This window comes from Abramis brama, assembly GCF_963993115.1.
Source record: "Abramis brama genome assembly, chromosome: 16".
Taxonomy (NCBI): Eukaryota; Metazoa; Chordata; class Actinopteri; order Cypriniformes; family Leuciscidae; genus Abramis; species Abramis brama.
In genome coordinates, this window is record NC_139978.1 from 6616629 (window position 1) to 6639107 (window position 22479).

The window sequence follows — 22479 nt, forward strand, 5'->3', positions numbered from 1 at the left end:
AATTATTTATTTATAGTTAGGGTTAGTTGTAATTGTACATTAACCCTAAACCTATTTATAAATAAATAATTATTAATTTACTATTTTCTTTCTTAATAAATGTATTCATTTACTTTCTTAATAAATGTTTCTGGTCTTATCAAATTACTGTAAACTTAGGTTAGGGGTTAATGTCCAACTATAACTTAACCCTAAGTTTACAATAATATGTTAAGACCAGAAATATTTATAAAGAAAGTACATTTATTTATGTATTTATTATTAATAAGGCATTTTGTCTTGCCACCACTCAGAACTCTTATATTTTAGTTTTGTTTTATCTTTTTGTTTGTTCAGGCTATTTTTGACTTTGTGTATTAAAGTAGTCATTTGAAAGAAGGCTAGCTCGTCTTTAATGAATCGTTCTGTTCTGGGGTCGAGTTTTATTTGCTCTCAGTGACTGACTCTGCTCTCAATAGCGAGTGAGTTGTTGATTAGCTCCATAAGCTACAACCCTCTGATGGGCCTGTCAGCTTGTGCTCGGGTTTAACGTTCCCTGTTTGCTCTCCTCTTGCAGTGTTTGCCAGGTTAGGTTAGCATTCTGTCAGCCAACCACATCCTATTGACATCTCAGATCTGCAATGTAAATGATGTTTTGCAAGTTTAAGATTTTAATTGTGTGGCAACTTTTAAGACTTTGTTGGTTTGGGGCTTGAGGCGGCAATGCGACGTTCGTTTACACCCATTTAACTCAAACACCCCCCTTCCCTGCTCTCCTCTTCCTCCCCCTCCTCTTCTCTTCTCCTCTCCAGCCCTGACACCACATGGAGGAACGAGGGGAATATATAAACTGTTATTGTTAAAAATGTTTGTTTGCAAAGAACTTTCATCTTGTACGGCGGCCCACCCTCTTCAGCGTTTTCAACTCCAGTCGGGGCTGTGCTTTCATGTGCCGTCCCTCGACGATTCCAGCCTTTTGTATTCACTGCTCGATTAATATTCACGTCTTTTTCGCTGCTTTCCTCAGGCCAGGAGCACAATAAAGAAACAACGTCACAAACTTTTCCTCCATACTTCTCATTTGAACGCCGAACGCGCTCCGCATTGATAGGGAAGGGGCGTCAGCTGTTGATCTTCTAAACGTGGGGGTCATGTCATATCCTGTTGCCAATTAGCTTCACTGAGAAGTTTTTTGGATGTCAGTTATTTATTTAGATTTTGTTGTGTTCGACCGTAATGATCAATGTAATTTATTTTGATGGTCGTCATTCAGCTATTAGCGATTCATCTTTTTCAGCTAATGTGTTTGTTTTTTGTTTTGTTTTTCTGTCTATGCAGGTCAATCAGATTCAGAAGACTGTCATCGACCCTTTGAAAAAGTGAGTGCTCTCTTTGCTTTTTATCGAAAAATTCTCAAGCAGGTTCTGTTCCGAAAACTAGGACACTGGCTATTTAGACTGGCTATTTTTTTTATTATTCTCTCATAATTTACTCTTTCACCCTAATGTCATCCAAGATATATGAGACTTTCTTCTTCTGATTAAGACAAACAAAGATTTTTAGAAAAATAATCCATTTCTGTGAGCCCATATAATGCAAGTGAATAGATGAACTGAATGTTGAAACTCCAAAAATCACATACAGCCATCATGATGGTAATCCATAAGACTCCAGTGGATGAATCAATGTCTTCTGAAGCGGAGCCGTGTGTCAAAACATCAACAATATTTTACACTTATTTAACTATAAACCATTGCCGGATACACATTCACAAGAGGGTCGAGTGTACACTTGACATAAATAGTGGTCGACCTGTATAATTTTTTTGGTGGCCGATGGCACGACTTTTATCAAACAAACAGCAAACCTTATCAACGATGGTGATAATTAAAAAAAGCCAATATATTGGCCTTGGCGATATATCGGTTGACATAAGCGGAAGTGCAGAGGACGTCACTTCTCACATGAGCTTCATGATGTCACGCTTCACAACGCACTTATTTTTTTATTATTTGTTTTTGCTTTTTAGAGCATGGCATTGTTAGCTTAGTGACGCGAGAACATCAAACTAGGCTCAGTTCTGAGTTGCACTGAGTCTTAACCAGATAAGATGCGATAAGCAAAAAGATGTTTCTGGATAAGATTCCAGTCTGTCCACACCAGATGCGACACGACTATGAGATCCGACAAAATCAATCAAAAACCACAACCAATCAGAAGAGTGTATGGGTGAATCTCTCTGCAAACTCACTGAACTCGCTAGAAAAGGGATAAGTACACAATCAAATTCAGAAATATTACATAATTTTAACATGATTAATAAATACAGAGTGATTGATACAATCTTTGTCATAGAATACCCTTGAGTTCACAGTTTGAACTTTCTGGTTTCCTTTCATTTATTTGTGATCTGAGGTAAATTTTCCATTGTCGTTTTCAGTATGGTTATAAAGTGCACATGAAATGATATACAAACTCAGACTGCATTTTTCCAACATTAAAAAAGCCCATAATCAGCACCTGAGATTATTATTGTCATAGTTTGTTGTTGTTACAGCAGTGACATTAGACAAATGGAAACTGTTTCTAAGGGTGTGTTCACATTTGGCAGGTTTGTTTAGATTGATACGAACTCTGGTGTGATTGCTCTGTTAGTGTGATTCAGTTTAATTAGTGTGAACGCTGCGATCCGAACCGATCAGGTGTGGTTAGATGCAACATGGACCAAAGACATCTTAATGAACCAAAAACAGGACCTGATGTCACAAGATGCGACCCTAAAAGGGACAGAAAGCTCAAGAATATCTGGTTGAATATCACACAGCATTGAGTTCACACAGCATAGCACTAAGTGTATCTTTTTTTGGTCTGGACAAAAAGAACCAAGAGAACTGAATTGCAAGTGTGAACACATCCTAAAATGGAGAATCCCTTGTCACTCGTTGGACAGAAACTCTGATTAACATGGAAAAGAGCGCTTTTATCGCATGTTGCAGCATCACCTCGCGTCTGGTGGACATTGTGTCAAGTCTAATGAATAAAGCGTTCTGTGTCAGGTGTGAAATTGCTGCCACGTATGCTATCGTTTGGGAAGTGTGCTGCCTATGTAGGGAGTAGACAGTGAGGCAGAGCAAAGCTGTTTTGTCTGTCATTGTTTCAATCTTTTTTTTATTCCATTGGAATGTCGAACATCAAATATTTTCCAAATGAGACATTATCTTCCACTGAACATCTGTCCTGGAATAGATTATGCCGTTTGAATCACAGTTGCAAAGACTGTCCATATATGCGTGATCTTAAGTTAGTTATGAATGCTGGCTGGGATTATGTTATTGTCTTTAAACACCTGGAATCAATTTGCGTGTCCTCGGTGGAAAAAATCTGCGGTTGTTCTATTTCAGTCGGAACTGATATGTTTATTGCATAAAACAACTACAGCCAGGCTGACGCAATTAATAAATATGTCGAAGGTGTGTTAATGACTCTCTTTCAGGTCGCCAGACTTCCTCTCAGCTGCGCGCATTAAAAGAGCAGAGCGTTATACGAGACGTGGTCTGACGGCTGCAGGTCTGTCCTGAATGAAAGAGTGTGTCTGGAGAAAAGTTTATTTGGCTGTCCGCCCCTCCACTCCTCTCTCGCCCCCATGAGTGCTATTCCATGCCTCGTCCTCTCGTGGGAGGAGCCGGAACAGGAAGCAGGCCTTAACGAGAGACGAGGAAGAGGAGACACTCCTAACAAACGCCTCTGTGTGTGTGTGTGTGTGTGTGTGTGAGGATTCTTGGAGGAAGTTCTTGCTCTACTTTCATTCCTAAAGGATGTGCGGATTTGTGTTCAATTATGTAAGAAATAATTATATTTGTTTTTTTATTACTTAACCATTCACCACAAAGAGGGTTTGGTCTCTATCCACTCTGCTGAAAGCCGTACAGCTGTCGTGTGTGTGTGTGTGTGTGTGTGTGTGTGTGTGTGTGTGTGTGTGTGTGTCAAAAACAGTGAGACGAGTCATAGGAAGATGGATAGAAAGTACATTCTGGTGGGGTGTGTGTTGTGAAGTGTACATGCAGTTGTGTGTGTGTGTTTGGTGGCAGGACGGAATGGTTCTCATTTCCGCTGGATGGTGGGTGTGTGGCGGACGTGTGTGTAGGCTCTTACCGTGGCCTCAAGCCCAGAAACACACACACACACACTCATGTACACACAAATACTATGAGCACAGAAGAGGCTTTAAACAGCAGAGCAGCATACACACTCTCACACATACACATGCAAACTTACAGCTGACCACTTCTAAATATGACTGCTTGGAAATGACGGTGGACATAGTCTTGAGTGAATCTCACAATTGTTGAAAAATATCTAGATCGTATTTCTCCTCAAAACCAGACAAGAATCACGTTTACTTTGTAAAAATCAGTAAAGATTTCACAGCAGAAAGACACGCAAAACATGTCCCTTCAGGTCGTGGTTCACAATTATACTAAAAAGTATGAACTTTCAATCAGATGACAGAAGGCATGGTGTAGATTGTGTGCAACAGGTTTTTCAGCAAAGTTTTGATACAGTAATGATCAATATGATACAGTAGGCCTAATAGGGTTACGATGCAGATCATGAAAATTATATTTTTCTGTAAAGAAATAAATAGGTTTTTAGGACCATCAGTATGTTATTATTGTTATTTTGTAGCATTGTGACACTTAACATTTGATTTGTTTTTATTTAAATAGGTTATTAAAAGTTATTAAATTATGTAGTTCATCTTAGTTTTGTTGTTGTCAGTTATGTACTTTGGGGTTTTGTTACATCTTGTGTTGTTAGGTTTAGTGTTGTGTGTGTTATAACGATGGTGTTTTGTATTTGTGTGTATGACACTGCACCTGCGCATGTTAATATTTCTCTCAGCTTGTGGAAAAGCTACTTGTGATGAACTTTTATTCATCATGGCATGTGGCTTTCTCTTTCCCACCTGTGTGTTTTGGTGGTTGTCAGTGTGTCATAAAGGTAGAAAACCGAGATTTTACTTTCGAACTTAATATGCATCCATATCAAGTGTGCTAGAAATCTCATGTTTAGCTTTAAACAAAACCGCATTCTTTTAGCCATCGCTACGTCTCGGTCTCGCCTCCACTGGAATCCTTAAAACACACTGTCTTTGTTTCCTGCTGAGCCGTAACACATTTAATCAGATACCATGAAAGACGAGATTCCATTAGTGCATGAATAGATCAGCGTTTCTTGTTTCTTTCTCGTTGTTCTCCCAGTGTTCATGGGAGGAAAGTATTTATAATGTGATCCTTCTGAAAAGCTGTTGAAACTCTAATGGCTTCAGACAGATGTCGGATCTCTTAATGTGATAACTCATTTCTAAACCAGGTGAGTGCGTGCCTCTCGCTGCGAGTGTGTGTTTTGTCTGCGCTAACAGAAGTCAGCAGTAGTTTTGAATTGCGCGAGTAGCTCTCCATTATATCTGCTGGGCGATATGCATTAGGGGGAGGTTGTTTTGACTTGGTTCATTGAAGTCTTTGTTGACAAAAGACAAGATGGATTATTTTTTTTCTTCTGATATGTCTCATGGAGAGTAATAGTGATGCCCGTCTTAAGCAAACACCACTAACTATTGCTCATATATAAGGGTTTACTCAAATCAAAAACAGTAAGTATTCCGCTTGGTTGCTTAACTTGTCCTGTAATGTTTGTGCTAGCCATGGATGATACAGTACCTCAAATCATACTCTCTGAGGAGAGACTTCTCGAAGTGATCAGACTTAAAAAGGATTCATTCACCCCAAAATTTTAATTGTCATATTTCTTTTTTCTGCAGATCAAAAAAAGATGGTATTTTGTTTCATCTGTTTTGTCCATACAATGAAAATCAATGCGGTTCTAAACAACGCAGTATTGGAAACAATTGATTTTCATTGCGTAGACGAAACAAAACGCACAACATGACACGACGCTCAAAAAAACACACAAAACAAAAACATTTAACATTTTTCAGACCTACAAATTAGGAGAACAATAGAAACAATCAGACCAACAGTAACAAGTCTCTGTCTAGCACAGTACACATAGCAAGGTTTTTTTTAAACAGAAAAACTAAACGAAGTTTAGTATAGTATAGAATAGAATAGAAAAGGTAAGTGTTAGTATTAATTGGTCAAGTGCTGATGAAAAAGATGTCTTTTTTGTGACATTTTTTGAAAATGGCTCGAATTGAGAGGGAACAACACAACACAACACATATTTGTTATGACATCCAATTCAAACAATACAATGTTCATGATAACTTTCGTTAACTCTACACAAAGTTAATCCAAATCACCTGATAATTACTCTTTGACAGCGATGTTATAGAAATATCCAGAGCTACAGCAAAAACAGAAGTTCAAACACACAATTCTACAGACGGCTGCGCGCTCGTTTCTCTGGCACGTAAGGTCTACACGATGACAAAATCTTCATTTTTGTCCGCACTATCCCTTTATGTTTTTTACCTTCCAAATAAGAAAAATGGGTGGAACAATACAATAAACTTGCATTTGAAGGAGGGACCCGAGCCATAGCTAGATACCAGAATGCCATAGAGACTCGTGGGTGGGCTCTTTTGACTCGGGCCAGTAAGTAACCACCCTAGCAAACACCCTAAACACCCTTGCATTGTTAAATGCCAGCAGAGAGATGAGCAGAGAGATGGGCAGAGAGCATACGGTCTGTTTACAGTCTCCTGTGATGCTTAAAAGAGACACAGGGCTGGTCAAAGATGTGGACCAGCTTCCAATTCTGATTTATAGAAATAGAAAATCTATAATATAGGCATTCTCCGGCATGACACAGCAGCACCCGGCATTCAGATTACACCCTACAGCACAGTGAACTTGTTAAACTCCTGCGCAGACGTACTGTCCCGCTGACCGGAGCACGGTCATCCCGTCCAGACTCTGGTTTGGCTCGTGTGTGTATGTGTGTGTGTGCGACTGTGACTTCGTCCAACTGTTATTTCTGCCATTCTCTGTCAAGCGGCCACCACACCCGCAGCCAGACTAGACGGGTGTTAAATTATACAGCCGACCGGCGAGGTGGAGCGCAAGTGTGTGTGCAGTCACGCGGATTTTCATTGAAACATCAAGAGAGCTTTTAGACAGGACGGGCGCGTGACCTTGTGTTTAGCTTGTGCCGAGTCAGACGGGGCCGTCCTCTAGCCAGTCTGAACCGTTAGTCTAGATTACAGCGAGTGTTTTTAGATTGCTTACTTCCAAGAACACCACCCGTAAACTGTCATTATAGACAGAGCAGGCCTGCTCTAAACCTGCGCTCACGGGACAAAAGATGCAAATTCCACGTAACATGATCAAGTTGTTATTTTACTAATATTGTGTGTAGACATGCTTAAATAGATGTTTATGTGTATTTGAAGGTTTTAAAATGTCTTTTTTTTTTTTCTGCAGATCAAAAAAAGATGGTATTTTGTTTCATCTGTTTTGTCCATACAATGAAAATCAATGTGGTCCAAAGCAACGCAGTATTGGAAACAATTGATTTTCATTGCGTAGATGAAACAAAACGCACAACATGACACGACACTCAAAAAAACACACAAAACAAAAACACAACACATTTAACATTTTTGCAGACTTACAAATTAGGAGAACAATAGAAACAATCAGACCAACAAGAGGGCAACAGTATACAAGTGCTGTAACAAGTCTCTGTCTAGCACAGTACACATAGCAAGGTTTTTTTTTGACATGCTTAAATAGATGTTTATGTGTATTTGAAGGTTTTAAAATGGATGGAATCATTCCCCCAAAAGTGGAAATTTGTCAATATTTTTAGTGATTTCAGACTTAAAGGGTTAGTTGTCCCAAAAAATGAAAATTCTTCAATTAACTCTTTCCCCGCCAGCACCTGTTGCCAGCCACCGCCAGCGTTTTTGATCATTTTCACAAAGTTTTCATGGCCCCCAAAATATTTTGTTGTATGAAATATGAATATCTGAACATCTGGTTTTATTCTAACCTGCGTAACACGTGCTGCATAACACAAGAATGAACCTCATTGGTTCTTGCAGAAGCTCAAATGTGCTGCGTAACACAAGAATGAACCTCATTGGTTCTTGCTGAAGCTCAAACGTGCTGCGTAACACGAGAATGAACCTCATTGGTTCTTGCAGAAGCTCAAATGTGCTGCGTAACACGAGAATGAACCTCATTGGTTCTCGCACGTCAAGGGAACATGCTTGAGCTTCCGTTTACCACAACTGATGTTCAATCTGTTCAACATATAAAGCGATCAAGTCTCTTCAGAAAATTTGGAATAAACTGCTTGATTCCTATGGATTAGTTTTACAATCTTTTTAGAGAAAGCTCTCAGATTTCGTTAAAATATCTTCATTTGTGTTCCAAAGAAAAATGAGTCTAATGGGTTTGGAAACATATGAGGGTGAGAAATTAATGACAGAATTTTCATGGATGAACTAATCCTTTAAATTTTAGTCATATAAATTATTCCTTAATAATAATAATAATAATAATAATAATAATAATTATTATTATTATTATTTTTTTATATTTTTTTTTTACCACACCTACCAATGACGTCAATTAAGGAAATACTGCAATACTTGCAATACGTTATGTCAAGGTGATCGATCCTCATGTAAAAATATTGATACCAAATGTTTTAACTTGTAATTTTCTTACTTGTGAACATTAATGTGCAAAAAAAAAACTTAGTGTTGAAAAAATTAGCGAGAGAGAGATCTGATATTGACAGAGACAGAAACATCACTATATTGCTATATACACTGTATGCAATTATATATAAAAGGAACAGCTAGTATATTTAAAGCGCACAGCTAAATGTGGTTTATTTTAATGGGTTTATGTGAAGATTGATTTAAGTTCACTTAAATTAAAAGTTAGAATATTATTGAGCCTATTAAAAATCATGGCTTTTAAGTATACTGTAATGTTAAATAATAACTCATTTCATAACCAGAAATTTAGAAAAAGTGAAATCTATTTAATAGAGTATTGGCATTGGTGATGCTGGATTTAGTGTGAAAATATAAATTTATAAAATAAAATAGAAAGAATAATGAAAGTTGTTTAATGGCAGGACTTTTATCCATCTTTAAATCTAATTTTTTACATGTTTTTTTTTTTTTTTTTCTGTTTTGGTGCTGTCTCACCTCCAGTGGGTGTTTATAATTTATATATATACGAAAATGGTCATAATCACTATGAATCTATTTTAGATAGATTTTGCCATTTTAAGTTAGTATTATGTTTCATGATGTATAATCCAGTTGTCATACTTCACCTTCATGTCAAGAAGAGAGATAGAAGAGAGTGATTGGGCCAAGGTGGTGTTTTATAAATAGAGAGTGAGCGTGGGTTGCAGGGGCTGGGTCCTATGACGTTTCCACAGTGATATTGTGCCGCTCCCTTCTTTACTTCCTGTGGGAAACAATTTAGGGCTTGTCTTAACAGAGCTCTGCATGGTGAAGCCCGTTCTCTCTCTCTCTCTCTCTCTCTCTCTCTCTCTCTCTCTCTCTCTCTCTCTCTCTCTCTCTCTCTCTCATTCCCTCCTTCCCTCACTTTCACCATCTGTAGCTCATCACTTCCTTTTACTAATCTGACTGATTCTTCATCTGACCCAAAGGTAGAGATTTTGCCATCACCACTCGCAGACGTTGAATTTGAAAGGTTTTGGTTACAATTCCAGATCTTAATCCACTAAGTCAGTGGATTTCAAAAGTTTTGATACCAAGGACCACAAAATACCATGATCCCCTTATAAGGGAACCCCTTCCTAAAACAAAAGACGGCTATATTTTTTCAAAGACCCATTTATATTGTGTGATTTAAAAATTGTGTGATTTTTTTATAAGACAAAATGTTGTTTTCAAAATGAAATAACTGGCGTTTATATTGTAATTTTACAAAAATAAAAATGTCTTTCTATTAGCTTAACTGTCTTTTTCTGTGCACTAATAATGTAATAAGTAATTTGTATAATGCCCAAATAATACGCTTAAATATTGTTAGTAAGCAGCTTTACAACGAATATTGCAGAGAATAAAAACCCCAGTGAGCAGCTGAAGATGATAAACTATATTATGATGATACAATAAAACACTTTTCACACACTATATTCAGATTTGGTACATGTTTCTACTGTTAAAGCCTATTTCTGTCGATAGAATAAAGTAATCACCAGACTTTAGAAAGCAAAGTGAAAACATTATAATATTAAAAGGGTGTTTAATTTGGCATCCTTATTTAATAACTTGTCAGTTTAACTAGTTCTGCATCAATTAATGAACGGCTTTTAGAAAACTACATTAAATAACTATTGATTTGCTTTTATAATATCTGTTCTTGTTTTTATGAATCATTAGTGCACGTCATACTAAAAAAGGTGAATACTAATCATTTATTCAGCCTTCAGTTTTTCTGAAATCTCTATGTATAAAAGCCCCTACATTATGTCCTGTGTATTGTTTCATTAAACACAAATGCTGCTTTATTCCATCTATGTATTGTTTATTATTTAGAATATTTCTTTTCAGATTTATTCAAGTAGGCTTCACACCAAGAGCGATAAATATTAAGATAACTATAACTATATTAGCGTCTGCACCACAATATCGTTCTGTTTATTTTTTCTAAGCGAATGCTGCGTTTTTGTCTTTCTGATTGGCTGAAGGTGATTCCAACGATGTAGTTTCTCTGTGCCGTGTGAACAGGCCTTCAGTAATTAATGAACATCCTCCGTAAAAGTCACCAATTCAATTTGCAATGTTTGCCATTTGAGTTTAATCAGAGGCCACTTTACTCATCGCATCTTCTCCCACTTATTGCCAGTAGCATCTTTCCTCCAGAAGACCTACAGATTCACCTTACAGAGTTTCTTCACCTAAATCCCCCAAATAATGCACATAAGAACATACATTTATAGCTCCTTGACCTTAAAACTGTCCTCCTCCTGCGAAGCTCGTAGCTTTTTCAGTAGTTACAAAGAACAAAACGGTGTGGGTCATGCGTTTGTACTGTTCCTCGGTGCTCCCAGGCGATGCAAAGTCGAAACGCAGTCAGGCCTCAAACCAAAGCGGCCGACTCTGTTGCTAAGTTACAGTTTAGAGTTTTCCTATTTTTAGTTTCTAGAGACCAGGCTTCTCACCCAGAGATTATATTTTCATTTGGAATAGAAACAATACAAGAATCCAAGTGAGATGCCTTTTGTGTGGCTGTAATTAAGTGATCCTGTTAAAATGGGCTAATGCTACATCAACAACCTCATCACATTATTACACGATTGTCCGAACAAAAACACTGTGGGTTCTTAAAGACAAATGTTCTGTTTGCTGTGTTCAACACACTCTATTGATTTTTTTTTTCTCTCCATGTGTACTATGAAGCACTATGTAGTCTTCCGTTTAACGTAAGCTTAACACCTCAAGGAATGCATAGATATTTTTGACAAATATTTTAGGATGATGTGAACTCATAGGATGAAGACTCCAGTCAAATCCGTGGCCTAGAACAGGGGTTTTCAAACTTTTTGGAGACACAGACCCCTTATAGGGTAGAACATTTTCCAAGGTCCCACTCTTAATTATAATAGTGATTAAACCCAAAGTTAATGTGGATGAGAGTAATGAACATAATATCCATTGTAAATGTACTTTTTAATAATAGGCTACAGCTGTGCGAGGCGCTGGCGTGATCACTCATATTAGCGGAAACAAAGGGTCAAACAAAATGGTAAAGGGTCTATTTATAATTGTGTACCTTCAAAATAACAGCAAAACGTTGTACTTTTGTAAAATAAAGAAAACAAATAAAGTGTGCTTGCCGTTTCGGAACAAAAATGAACCAAAACTCAGCAGAGATGAAATACTTGTCGCACAGACATGAAAAATATAGAAACCTTGAAGTGTCTACTTTTAAGTGTCTATGTTTTGCTTGTTTGACATCACATGCATTATAGTATAAGTCACTTTGGAATATAAATCTTAGCACGTTTCACAAAAAAAAAAAAAATACAAAAAATAACCCCCCGACTTGAAGTCTGGAAATATGGTATATCAAATTATTTTGTGGACCCACTGGCAATGGGTCACAGACCCCACTTTAAAAAACCCTGGCCTAGAACATTCTTGTTTGTATTATATATGGCTGGTCGCTCCCTCATAATGGCTGCCATGTTGAGACCAACCAAGTTAATAAACGTAAACCATGCCTCAAACTATGTTGTTGTTGCTTTTTAGATTTTTTAGATACGTCAACCTGTCGTAATAAAAATGCCATGTCTCCTCCAGTGGGGGACGCAGAGAGGTTGTCGTATCGGTTGTTCAGAAAAACTAAATTTACACTTTTAAAATTATGAAATGCAAAGTTGAGAGACATTTGGCATAATGCAAACGTTCAAATATCTGTGTAAATCTTTTCTAACTGAATTGAATGTGACAATCCTCAAATGGTTTTATGTGCGATTTACACCAGTTCGTAGCTTTTTGTTGACTTTTATAATTCATCTTAATGATTTGTCTAGTATTGTTTGTCTGTTATGTGAAGATTTTCTCTTCTGTCTGTGTTGTGTGTGTGTGTGTGTGCTCAGGTACAGCAGTGTGTTTCCCAGTCTAAACATGGCAGTAAAACGCAGGGAACAGGCTCTTCAGGATTATAAGAGACTCCAGTCTAAAGTGGAGAAGTATGAAGAAAAAGAGAAGACGGGGCCCATCATGGTCAAACTCCATCAGGTACAACCCAACTTCCTTTCTGACTGCGCTGCAATTTCAGGCATTCATTTTTCAATGAGTGACTGATCTCCTAATAATACTAAAAATCCTTTAATGTGAGTTCACTCAGCGGTCATCTTGGTAACGCCCCAGGTTGCTGTTTTCTATGTAGATAAAGCAAACAGCTCCTGTCCGTTTGAATGGGGAAAGATAAAACTCTTTAAAACTGATTGTCAAGATCAAATCAGGAGTAAAAATCTGATCGCAATAGTACCATCATTTTGTTTCTTTAGCTCAAATCAGTAACACTTTATTTTAATGTGTTCGGTTGCACAATATATGTATTTACTATAGTAATTCAGTTAATTGTGCGCAATTACAACTAGGGCTGAGTTGAAAATCTAAATTTTATTCAATTCTTATTTTGATGAACTGATATCAATTCTTGAACCCCATTTTGTCACTCTTTAATGTGATGTGACAGATCGCTGTTCAGGCGGTTCACATGAACCGATAATCTCTTTTGCTTTACTGCTAGTTACAGCATGAAATAAACGTGAATGAACAACAGAAGACATGTTGAAAGATACAGTACAACATACCGAAATGTATCCCGTCTCATGTAATCACTCAGTTAGGGTTTCAACCGCAGAAGGACGTAAAAAAACATATTTACCTCATGAAAGCCATTCAGTGATCATAAACTCGATAGTTAGCTAGAAAAATGAACTTTAGAGAGGAGCATTTTGCTAAATATATAAATATATTACATTATCTTTTACCTGTTATTCAATATTTATATAAATCCATCCTGAAAGCCACAATTTCAAACAACTAATTACAGTAGAAACCTAATTATGTCATTAAAGTTATTATAAAACGGCCTTATGTGCAATTTAAATATTTGCATACCAAAAAAGTTCATTTTGACCTTTAATATAGAAATGAACCAACAGACAGGGCTCCCTAAATATTTTACAGCATTAATTAAGAGATATTGTTTTCCTTGAGATAAATTGACATTCACACTGTACCTGATTCATCCAAAATGAATCAATATTGAATCAAATTAAATCAGTGTCATTGACAAGGCCAATTACAAGCAACTAATACTAAACCAAACACGAACCTTATAGTATGTACATGTTGTTAATTAAAATCAGTGCTTATTTGTTTAATTAATTATACTGTAACAAAGACACATTCAATAAAATTTGACCTGTAAAGCAAATTTGTGTTTTTCAGAATTATCCAGCTAATGCTTATTGCACATTCAGGAGTAAATAAGCTGAATGTAAAAGATGATTTCCTAACACTTTTATTTCGATGGTCCACCATAGACATTCTACTAACTATAAGTCTCTTTGCAACTACATGTCAGCAGTCAGTCATTAGAGTATTAGTAGACATAGTGAAATAGTGTAACTGATGATTGGAACTGGGGCGTCCTTCTTTCCACTGTAATGAGTGTTTCATATGTGACCATGCAGTTAATTTCACATTATATTCTACCTTAATAGGCCAGAGACTCTTGCTTATTTTCACAAGGGTTATTCTGACGGCTTGTATATGGATAAATTGCACATCTTAAGGCTTGTTTGCTCCGAGTGTGAATTTACAGCACAAGATTTTAAATTCTTAACATTGGGACACACTCAAAATTCACAGTGCAATATATGTATTATTTCTGGAGCGGTGGTCCCTGGGTACAAGAAGCTATAGATGTTAAAGTCATGTCCACCACAAACATGTAGCGAAAAGGTGTAGAAATATGGCAAATAATTGTTGAAAATACAAATATATTTTGAATACATACTACATATTGAGCTAACAATGTATTTTTGTTGTAGTAGACCATTATTATTGTCAGTTTAAGGTTTTTTACAGTAATATATAGTTTGAGTTATCGGTTGTATTTAGTATTTTAGTACATAAATGACCAGAGAGCACGTCATTATTTTTTATTTATTCTTTAAACTCATTTTACTTCTGTGGCATGGCATATTTCTCAGATATTGTTCCCAGTAAGACCAGAAATGTTTTTTAAGAAAGTGAATGGAGTAACCATTTAGTTTATGGTCCAATTCTTACAATTAACTAGTTCTTTATTAGCATGCATATTACTAGGATATTGGATGTTTATTAGTACATATAAAGCACATATTAATTTCTGCATGATCATATTCTACATCCCTTTATCCACCCAATACCTAAACTTAACAACTACCTTACTAACTATTAACAAAAGTCATAGTTAATCGTGAGAATCGGACCCTAAACTAAAATGTGACCGTGAATGGGGTCAATTTTGATTTCATGCCGACTTCAGCAGGGACTCAAAGGTCAAAGACACAAAGGTCATCAGAATTACAAAAATCATAATGAGTTTTGATGTGGTCTTTATAGATTTTCCTGTAGTGGATGCTTGTGCTCAAGTGTGCCGGACCTTGAGAGTCATCGGATTTATTATAATCTGTCCACTCTCGTACTCTTCTGGCGGGATTTTTTTAGCACGCAGCAACAAGTGAAGGAAGCTGGGCTGGATGGGTGCAGAAGTATTCAGAGCACAAGTATACATGCGAGCGAACTCACCCACGCAAGAGAAACAGCCTCTCAACTCAGCTGCACTTTTTCAAGAGGCTGCGCTCAACACACGCTGCGGGATAATTGGGTTTCGCGCACACACACACACGCACATTCGCACACGGTAACACGATCCAGTGAACACAGGCAAGCAATAATTGTTTGTTCTTTTTGTTGCACACTTCTGGGTCATTGTGCATGTGTATGTTGACATGTGAAGGACTGTATGTGCACAAACAGATACAGACGGGTGCCTGGAAAACTTCAACATACATGTACATCCCATCGCCCACACACACACTGAAGGACTTCAGCAGAGCCGCAGAGGATAGACGCACTGATAAAGTGCATACATTTACACACGTCATGTATCATATATAGAAAGAAGGTCAAGTCCTAGCAAAGATCAGCACTTATAGGCCGCTTTCCCCTCCCTTCACTGTGCTGATTGGTGATCGCATCATGAATATCACTCTTCCCCACCTCCACACCCTTGAACGTGTGTGTGTGTGTGTGTGTGTGTATTTGTTGTTGTTATTCTAATGACACACATGCTTGGGTAATTGGCAAGTCCTGGTTTTATTCATTGCTGCATTACGTGTGTGTTCTGCTTTTAGGCCAGGGAAGAACTGAAGCCTGTCAGGGAAGACTTTGAAGCCAAGAACAAGCAGCTATTGGACGAGATGCCCAAGTTCTACAACAGCCGCATCGACTACTTTCAGCCCAGCTTTGAGGCTCTGATACGAGCTCAGGTGAGCGTCAAATGTTCCCAGCTCAGTCACGAAACTAAAATACATCCAATCAGTTATGTGGATCACATCGTACAAAGCATGATTTTCTTTGTGCATGCTCTAATATTCACAACTCTAAAACTCATTCCCCAGTCCTCCCAGACTTCATCCATCCATCCTCTCTTCCTTCTGCACTTCTGCAACTCATCGTTTCCCTTCTAAAATGCAAAAATATATGTCAAATATATGGTCAATAAATGAATTTCAAAGACTCGCAGGCACAGTAGCAAAATCAACCAGCAAGGATGGAAAATAATCACATAAAACTAAGTTATTATGTGTTTAACCATTATAATTTGACTTAATTTAATGTAAGTGTGATAGTAGAAGATCAAGACTGAAGTATGAGGAATATAATAACAATGTCTCAGTGCTTATTATGTGACAATATATGTCATAAAATGACCTGTGCACATATACTGTACAAATTTAGCATTTGTACATAAATATGTATTTTTAGGAATACACAATGCCTGTATCATGGCTATAATAAAATAGTTAAGGCTAGAAGATGTTCTTAGTTCATCTGCCATTGGGCGAAACAAAGTTGGGTTTAAACCCTGTATAAATAAGACCCTTTGTCTTGCTAAGGCTATTTTTTATAGCTAGCTTTTTCTATATCCTAAATGCACACAATTACATATTTTGATGACCCTTTTCAGACTGACAAAATTACAAGTCTGAACCTGGGACAAAGGTTAAGCCAAATTTATACATAAAAGACATGAAGAGTAGTGTAATTATCAAGTCATGGTAAACAGTTTTATGATATTCATTTAATAAAAAGTTAAATACAACTGTTAAAACTAAATAAAACTGTTGCCTTTAATAAAAATCAAAAGCCAAAAATCAAAATCAATCAAAATCAAGTTAAAGAAACACCCTCACACACGCACAGACACACACACACACAGTAGTAAATTTTAAAGCTGACGCTCCCTCCACCCAGATCTAATGTGATTAACCCTGAGTTACACACACACACACACACACACACACACACACACACACACAGCAGAAACACTCCTTTATGCTGCACTCACACTCTCTCACTCTACACACTTCCCCTTCACTCTAATGTGATTAACCCCCACAATCCTGCCTCCTTATGTCCACAGCTCAGACTGTGTGTGTTATTTTAAGGGAAGTGTGTGAGAGAGCTAAACACTAGAATCTAATGAATGTAGTAAAAGAGGTAAAGCCAAGTCAAACACACACACACACACACACACACACACACACAGTCATGTCTTCAGGATGTGCGCATTCACCCCCTCTCTGAAAATTTCAGGATCTTCATATCATTCCCAATTTGTTATTTTGTGTGTTTGTTTTGTGTTTGTTTTGTGTGTTTGTTTTGTGTGTTTGTTTTGTTGAACAGTCCCTCTATTGCTGGCATAGTGGATAATGAATAATGAATGAATGAACTATTACATTTAAAGTGCATGTACCAAAGATACAGTTATCTTTTTTTCCAGTCGTACAGTTATATTAATTAAATCATACTCTTATTATAATAATAATAATAATAATAATAATATATAAGGAAATCTTATGCAATGCCATTCATACAAGTGTCCAAATGCTCTTTGGGGTGTGTGTGTGTGTGTGTATTAGAGGAGATAAATAATATGATATCAGTAGTAGCATTAAGAAACAAACAATAGGAAAGTTTTAACCTCATCTATGCTGTCTTCTGCCTGCTGAGTTAAGAGAATCCTCCAAGTACGGTGGATATAACCTATTTTCACTCAGTGTTTTACAACAATAACTTAACTGTGACCTGCTGTTAAAGCTGAATAGTCCAAGCAGGCCTTTTCTTGGTGGGTTAATCACATATTTAAAAGCCCTAATCTTCACGGCTCAGGGCTGAGCGGGCAGTGGAGATCTGTCAGGACCTGATCCAGTGCCCTATGATCCCCAAAAATGCCATCTTGATAGTCTTGAGAAACAGCCTCTCCCAGATGTCTACTCTACACTATTTAGGTCTGGTATATCAAACAGATAAATTGCATTGTAATATTTTCATCAAAATTATGCCCTTTCGCATGTCTCTGTACTGTAATGAGAAAAATATTATTATTAATACACTGTAAAACCCAACAAGTTAACTCAACTCAAACCGATTGAGGAAACTGATTGCGGCAAACCATTTAAGTTTAATAATAAATACATATGAGTATTGTGAACTTATATATATTGATGACTCAATATATATAAGTTCACAATACTCATATGTATTTATTTTTAAACTTAAATGGTTTGCCGCAATCAGTTTCCTCAATCGGTTTGAGTTGAGTTAACTTGTTGGGTTTTACAGTGTATCATTATTTAAATGTTACTGTAATTAAAAGATTTGTGTTGCTATATTGCAGTAATAAGTATGAGATTATTTCACATTTGTTAAATCTTCTTGACTGGTTTTGTGAGATTTACCCATATAGGGCCAGATTTACTAACAGCTTGCCGTTAGTCAATCTGCCGTTAAAAAACGACTGTCAGGATTTACTGAAGACACGCAGTGAACAATTAGCACTGAAAAGGCATGGACGCAGCAACTTTTGCATGAGCATTTGTAGGAGTTTCCCTTTCAGATGCAGAGTTTATGGGAGGAGAATATTTAAATTACTCACGCAACGCGATTTACTGAGGTTTGCGGACTTTGCACTAGTCAATTTGCTGGTATTTGCACCAGTAATGTTTATACATTTCCTTAATATAGGAGATGATTCTTATTGTGTGTGAAGTAATAAGATGTCTGATTGTGTGTTATCTGATCAAAACCGGAAACAATCAATTCTGTCCCTATGATAATGTCGTACCTTTCATCGGTTCAAAAAAAGTGGTTGATCACCCAGTCAGTTATGTTTACTCTGATGACCGGCTGACTGTACATGATCACTTGAGAGCGTTGTATTGGCCAATCAGCATCCAGAAGTGCCACTATCCATTTGATAACAGGTTTATCATGTTTATGACTAGTCATCTAGAAGCTGATTTTGTCTTCTGGTCTACTTGTATAGACTAGTAAACAACAATTGCATCAGCTTGTAAATGTCATGGATGGAACAACATCAGATTTCCTTTAGCTAAACCCATTCCCAACTTTATGGAGACGGCAGTCTTTTGTGATCGTTTTTGTGTAGCCACACTTTGTGGCGTTACGCTTTTGTCATTTGCTCTATTGAAAACCAGACGTGGGTGCTTTGGAAAAAATAAAGGTTATAAATAAATAAACACATGAATATAGTATTAAGCTGATCTTAGGTCAGGCCTGAAATGCAGTCTTTCCCCAAGCTTTTTGCTAACAGATGGGCAGCAGAGAGACCTAACAAATGACCGAGTCTCATTCATCAAGTGCTTTCTGTAACCCAGAGTGCCATACCTCCAACACCCACATACTCCGAGACGCCGTCACCGACAGCAGCTCTCTGTGACGAGGAAGAGGAGGGTGTCTCTGTCAGACTCACGGTGTAGGTGGACTTCTGAGACTGCTGACTGTATTACTATAGGTGCAGTGAGAGACGCTACTTCCCTTCCTATCTGATGGATGTCAGATTAGACAGTGTGTGTTTGTGTTTCCAGTAATCCTGGAGTGGACACAGTTTGACTCACCAAACATCCAGTCATTCTGAGAGTCCCTCATCCTGCTGAGTCATTCACACACATACATCAGGGGAAGAGGATTCATAGAAATTTGGCCTGAAGAGAGATACATGCACGCATGTACATCCAAGATGGCCACGGGATGAGCCGAATTTACACACACTGGCACATTTTCTAGAAGCCACTGCATTGAGTTCTGAGTCTTGACCACCTGTACAAGTGGGAACTCTTTAGATGCAGGAAAAATATGATTCACAAATCTTATCTTCCCCACCTATTTAACAGTACGTATACTGTCTTCAATAAGCAAAAGCTTGCTCCCCGCAGAGCATCACATTGTCACCCGAGTGTGTGCGTTAGACCAGGGATAGGAGAGCCACCATCCTGTGGAGTTTAGCTCAACCCCAATCCAACACACCTGAAGAAGCTAATCAAGGTATTCAGGAACACTTGACAATTACAGGTAAGTGTGTTGGAGCAGAGTTGGAACTGAAGTCTGTAGGAAGGTGTCTCTCCAGGAGCAGGGTTGAGGAGCTAGACACAGTGTGGTGGAATGAAAGAAAATGCAAGGATCTCAAGAAAGCTTTTAAAAGTTGAACTTGACATCTTTAGAACATAATGCATGTAGCGAGATGCTAAAGAAGCTTGAGACCCAATCCATTGGCCAAAGATGGACGAGTTTGTATTGCTGTAATAGAATGATAACTATCATACTATCAAAGCATGTGATATTTGTCACCTGTAATTTCTGAGATACTAACTGCATGGGTAAAATTACAGCATCAGCAGTTTTACAAAGGGGCAGTGGGCAGCAATGTTTCCTCACAGCAAGAAGGTCCCAGGTTCAAGTCCCGACTTGAGTCCCAGAAACTCTGGTTTCCCACAAAATCCAAAGAGATGGAGGTCAGGAGAATTTTAGACACTGAATTGTGAGTGTGTGTGTTAAGGCCGGACTACTTTATTTTCTGTGATCCGCTCCATCTGTTGCACAATCAAGTGCTTCAGAGTATACTTTATTGACCGTGAGCGCAGATGTATCCATCCAGCACATGTGCGCTACCTAGTGGACTTTTTGGTTCAGCCATGCAATGGACTGGCCATGAATCCAATGGGGGTTTTTTTTCAGGCCTTGACCCAAGACACAGGTATAGGCTCTTGCATCCCTCCAACCTAGGAAAAGTGGGCTGGAGATGGATGGATAATTATACAGAGACAGTAATTATTCCAAATGGACTTCTATTCCAAAGCAGATTTCCTTCTCATCTTATTATCACTCAATACTGTAGGTAACCTCGAGCTGATTGGTCCATGGTTAGTGAGTATTCTGAGATAATGTTTAGCCGGACTCAATTTGGGACATCGGTGGCTTACAGTGTTATTACAGTGTGTGTGTGTGTGTGTGTGTGTATATGTTTAATTAGTTAATTAGATGCATGTTTAGAATATATTAATCTGTGTGACAGAAGTATAAATACTAATCCCCTTTGAAGCTTGTTCTGGTCAAGAATCACCCGCTTCAACAGGAAGGGCCCGTCTGGATGATATGTTCATCGACCAACCACAATTAGATTTTTTTTTGTGTGTTTTTTTAAAGGGCGGTAAATCTTAAATCGACAAAACCACAATAATAGATTGGTGTGGTATCTTGTTCAAATCATGGCACAGCTGTCTCCACAAATAGTTCAACAATACAGCAGCAAAGGGATGATCGGAAATGTGTGTTGACTTTGCGGTCATAATATCCTTCCATCTGCAAGTAATAAGTACCGATTGTTTAATGGATATATCTCTGAATCAAAGCAGCCAAGTTATTGGGGATGTCACGTTTTCTTGCTACTAACTGCTGCAAACTGAGTCTTGCGAAGCTGAAATCCTTGAAATACTTGGCGCATGCACCTTGACTGCCGAAAGCTGCGTAACCGCAACCAATCAGATTGGAGCTTGTCGTTTTGGGAAAGCTGTCGTTTGCAGCATGTATCTTACAGCTCATGAACGGTCCGTGGGAGTGCTGTCTGAAGCCGAGACATAAATACGCTGCCGTACCTGCGCTTTAGCTTGTGTGTGGCGGCATCATTCATTGGCCATTTTGATTGATCTCTGACAGGTCCAAGGCGGATTTTCCTCTGAACTAGTTTTCCTTCCAGCCCCACGTGCTGCACGGCAAACAGATCCCCTCTCCGCTCTTCATGTGGTGAGACCACCATAAACAGGACAGACCAGTATCCGCTTCCATTCAGCACTGGGCAGGAACTGGCCTCTCATAGATCACAGAGCGCCACTGACGGCCAGTCTTTGATTAGAGTCTGAAGTCATTTCGAGCAATCCCAGAGGCAGTTTACACAATCTATTCAAAAGAGATGTGCTTCATCACAGTGTTTGGGGCCGCATTTATACATCTGCCCTACAAAAGCCCTCAAAAGTGTCTTTGCAATCCGTGGGTGTCTGAACTCAATGGCTCCTGTGTGGAGTTGAGTTACACGCATCAATCGAAATTCCGCTGCGTATCACTAGCTAACAAGACCGTTTCCCGCTTTTATGGCCTCTGCATTTCAGTGACATTCACAGTGGTATTGCTGAATGAAGTATCGCTATTATTGTTGCTCATCAGATTTAGCGTCAATAATTGGAACAAACTCTTAAAGGGAAAAAAAAAAGTCAAAATGTGTATAATTGACTTTCTACTGTGGAACTCAATACAAGTTATTTAAAAATATATATATCTTTGTGTATTTGTTTTCTTTTGTAATTTGTACAGAAAAAGAACAAAACAAAAAT

General features: G+C 37.9%; 1 protein-coding gene across 1 annotated transcript in view; it reads left to right on the top strand.

Moving 5' to 3' along the window:
* bin3 (bridging integrator 3) overlaps window positions 1-22479 on the top strand; it is a 54848-nt gene that overhangs the window by 29810 nt on the left and 2559 nt on the right. Inside the window, exons 6-8 of the mRNA XM_084087249.1 lie at window positions 1318-1358; window positions 12604-12745; window positions 15925-16059. Coding sequence (XP_083943375.1) covers window positions 1318-1358; window positions 12604-12745; window positions 15925-16059 — 318 coding nt within the window. The remainder of the gene's footprint in view (window positions 1-1317; window positions 1359-12603; window positions 12746-15924; window positions 16060-22479) is intronic.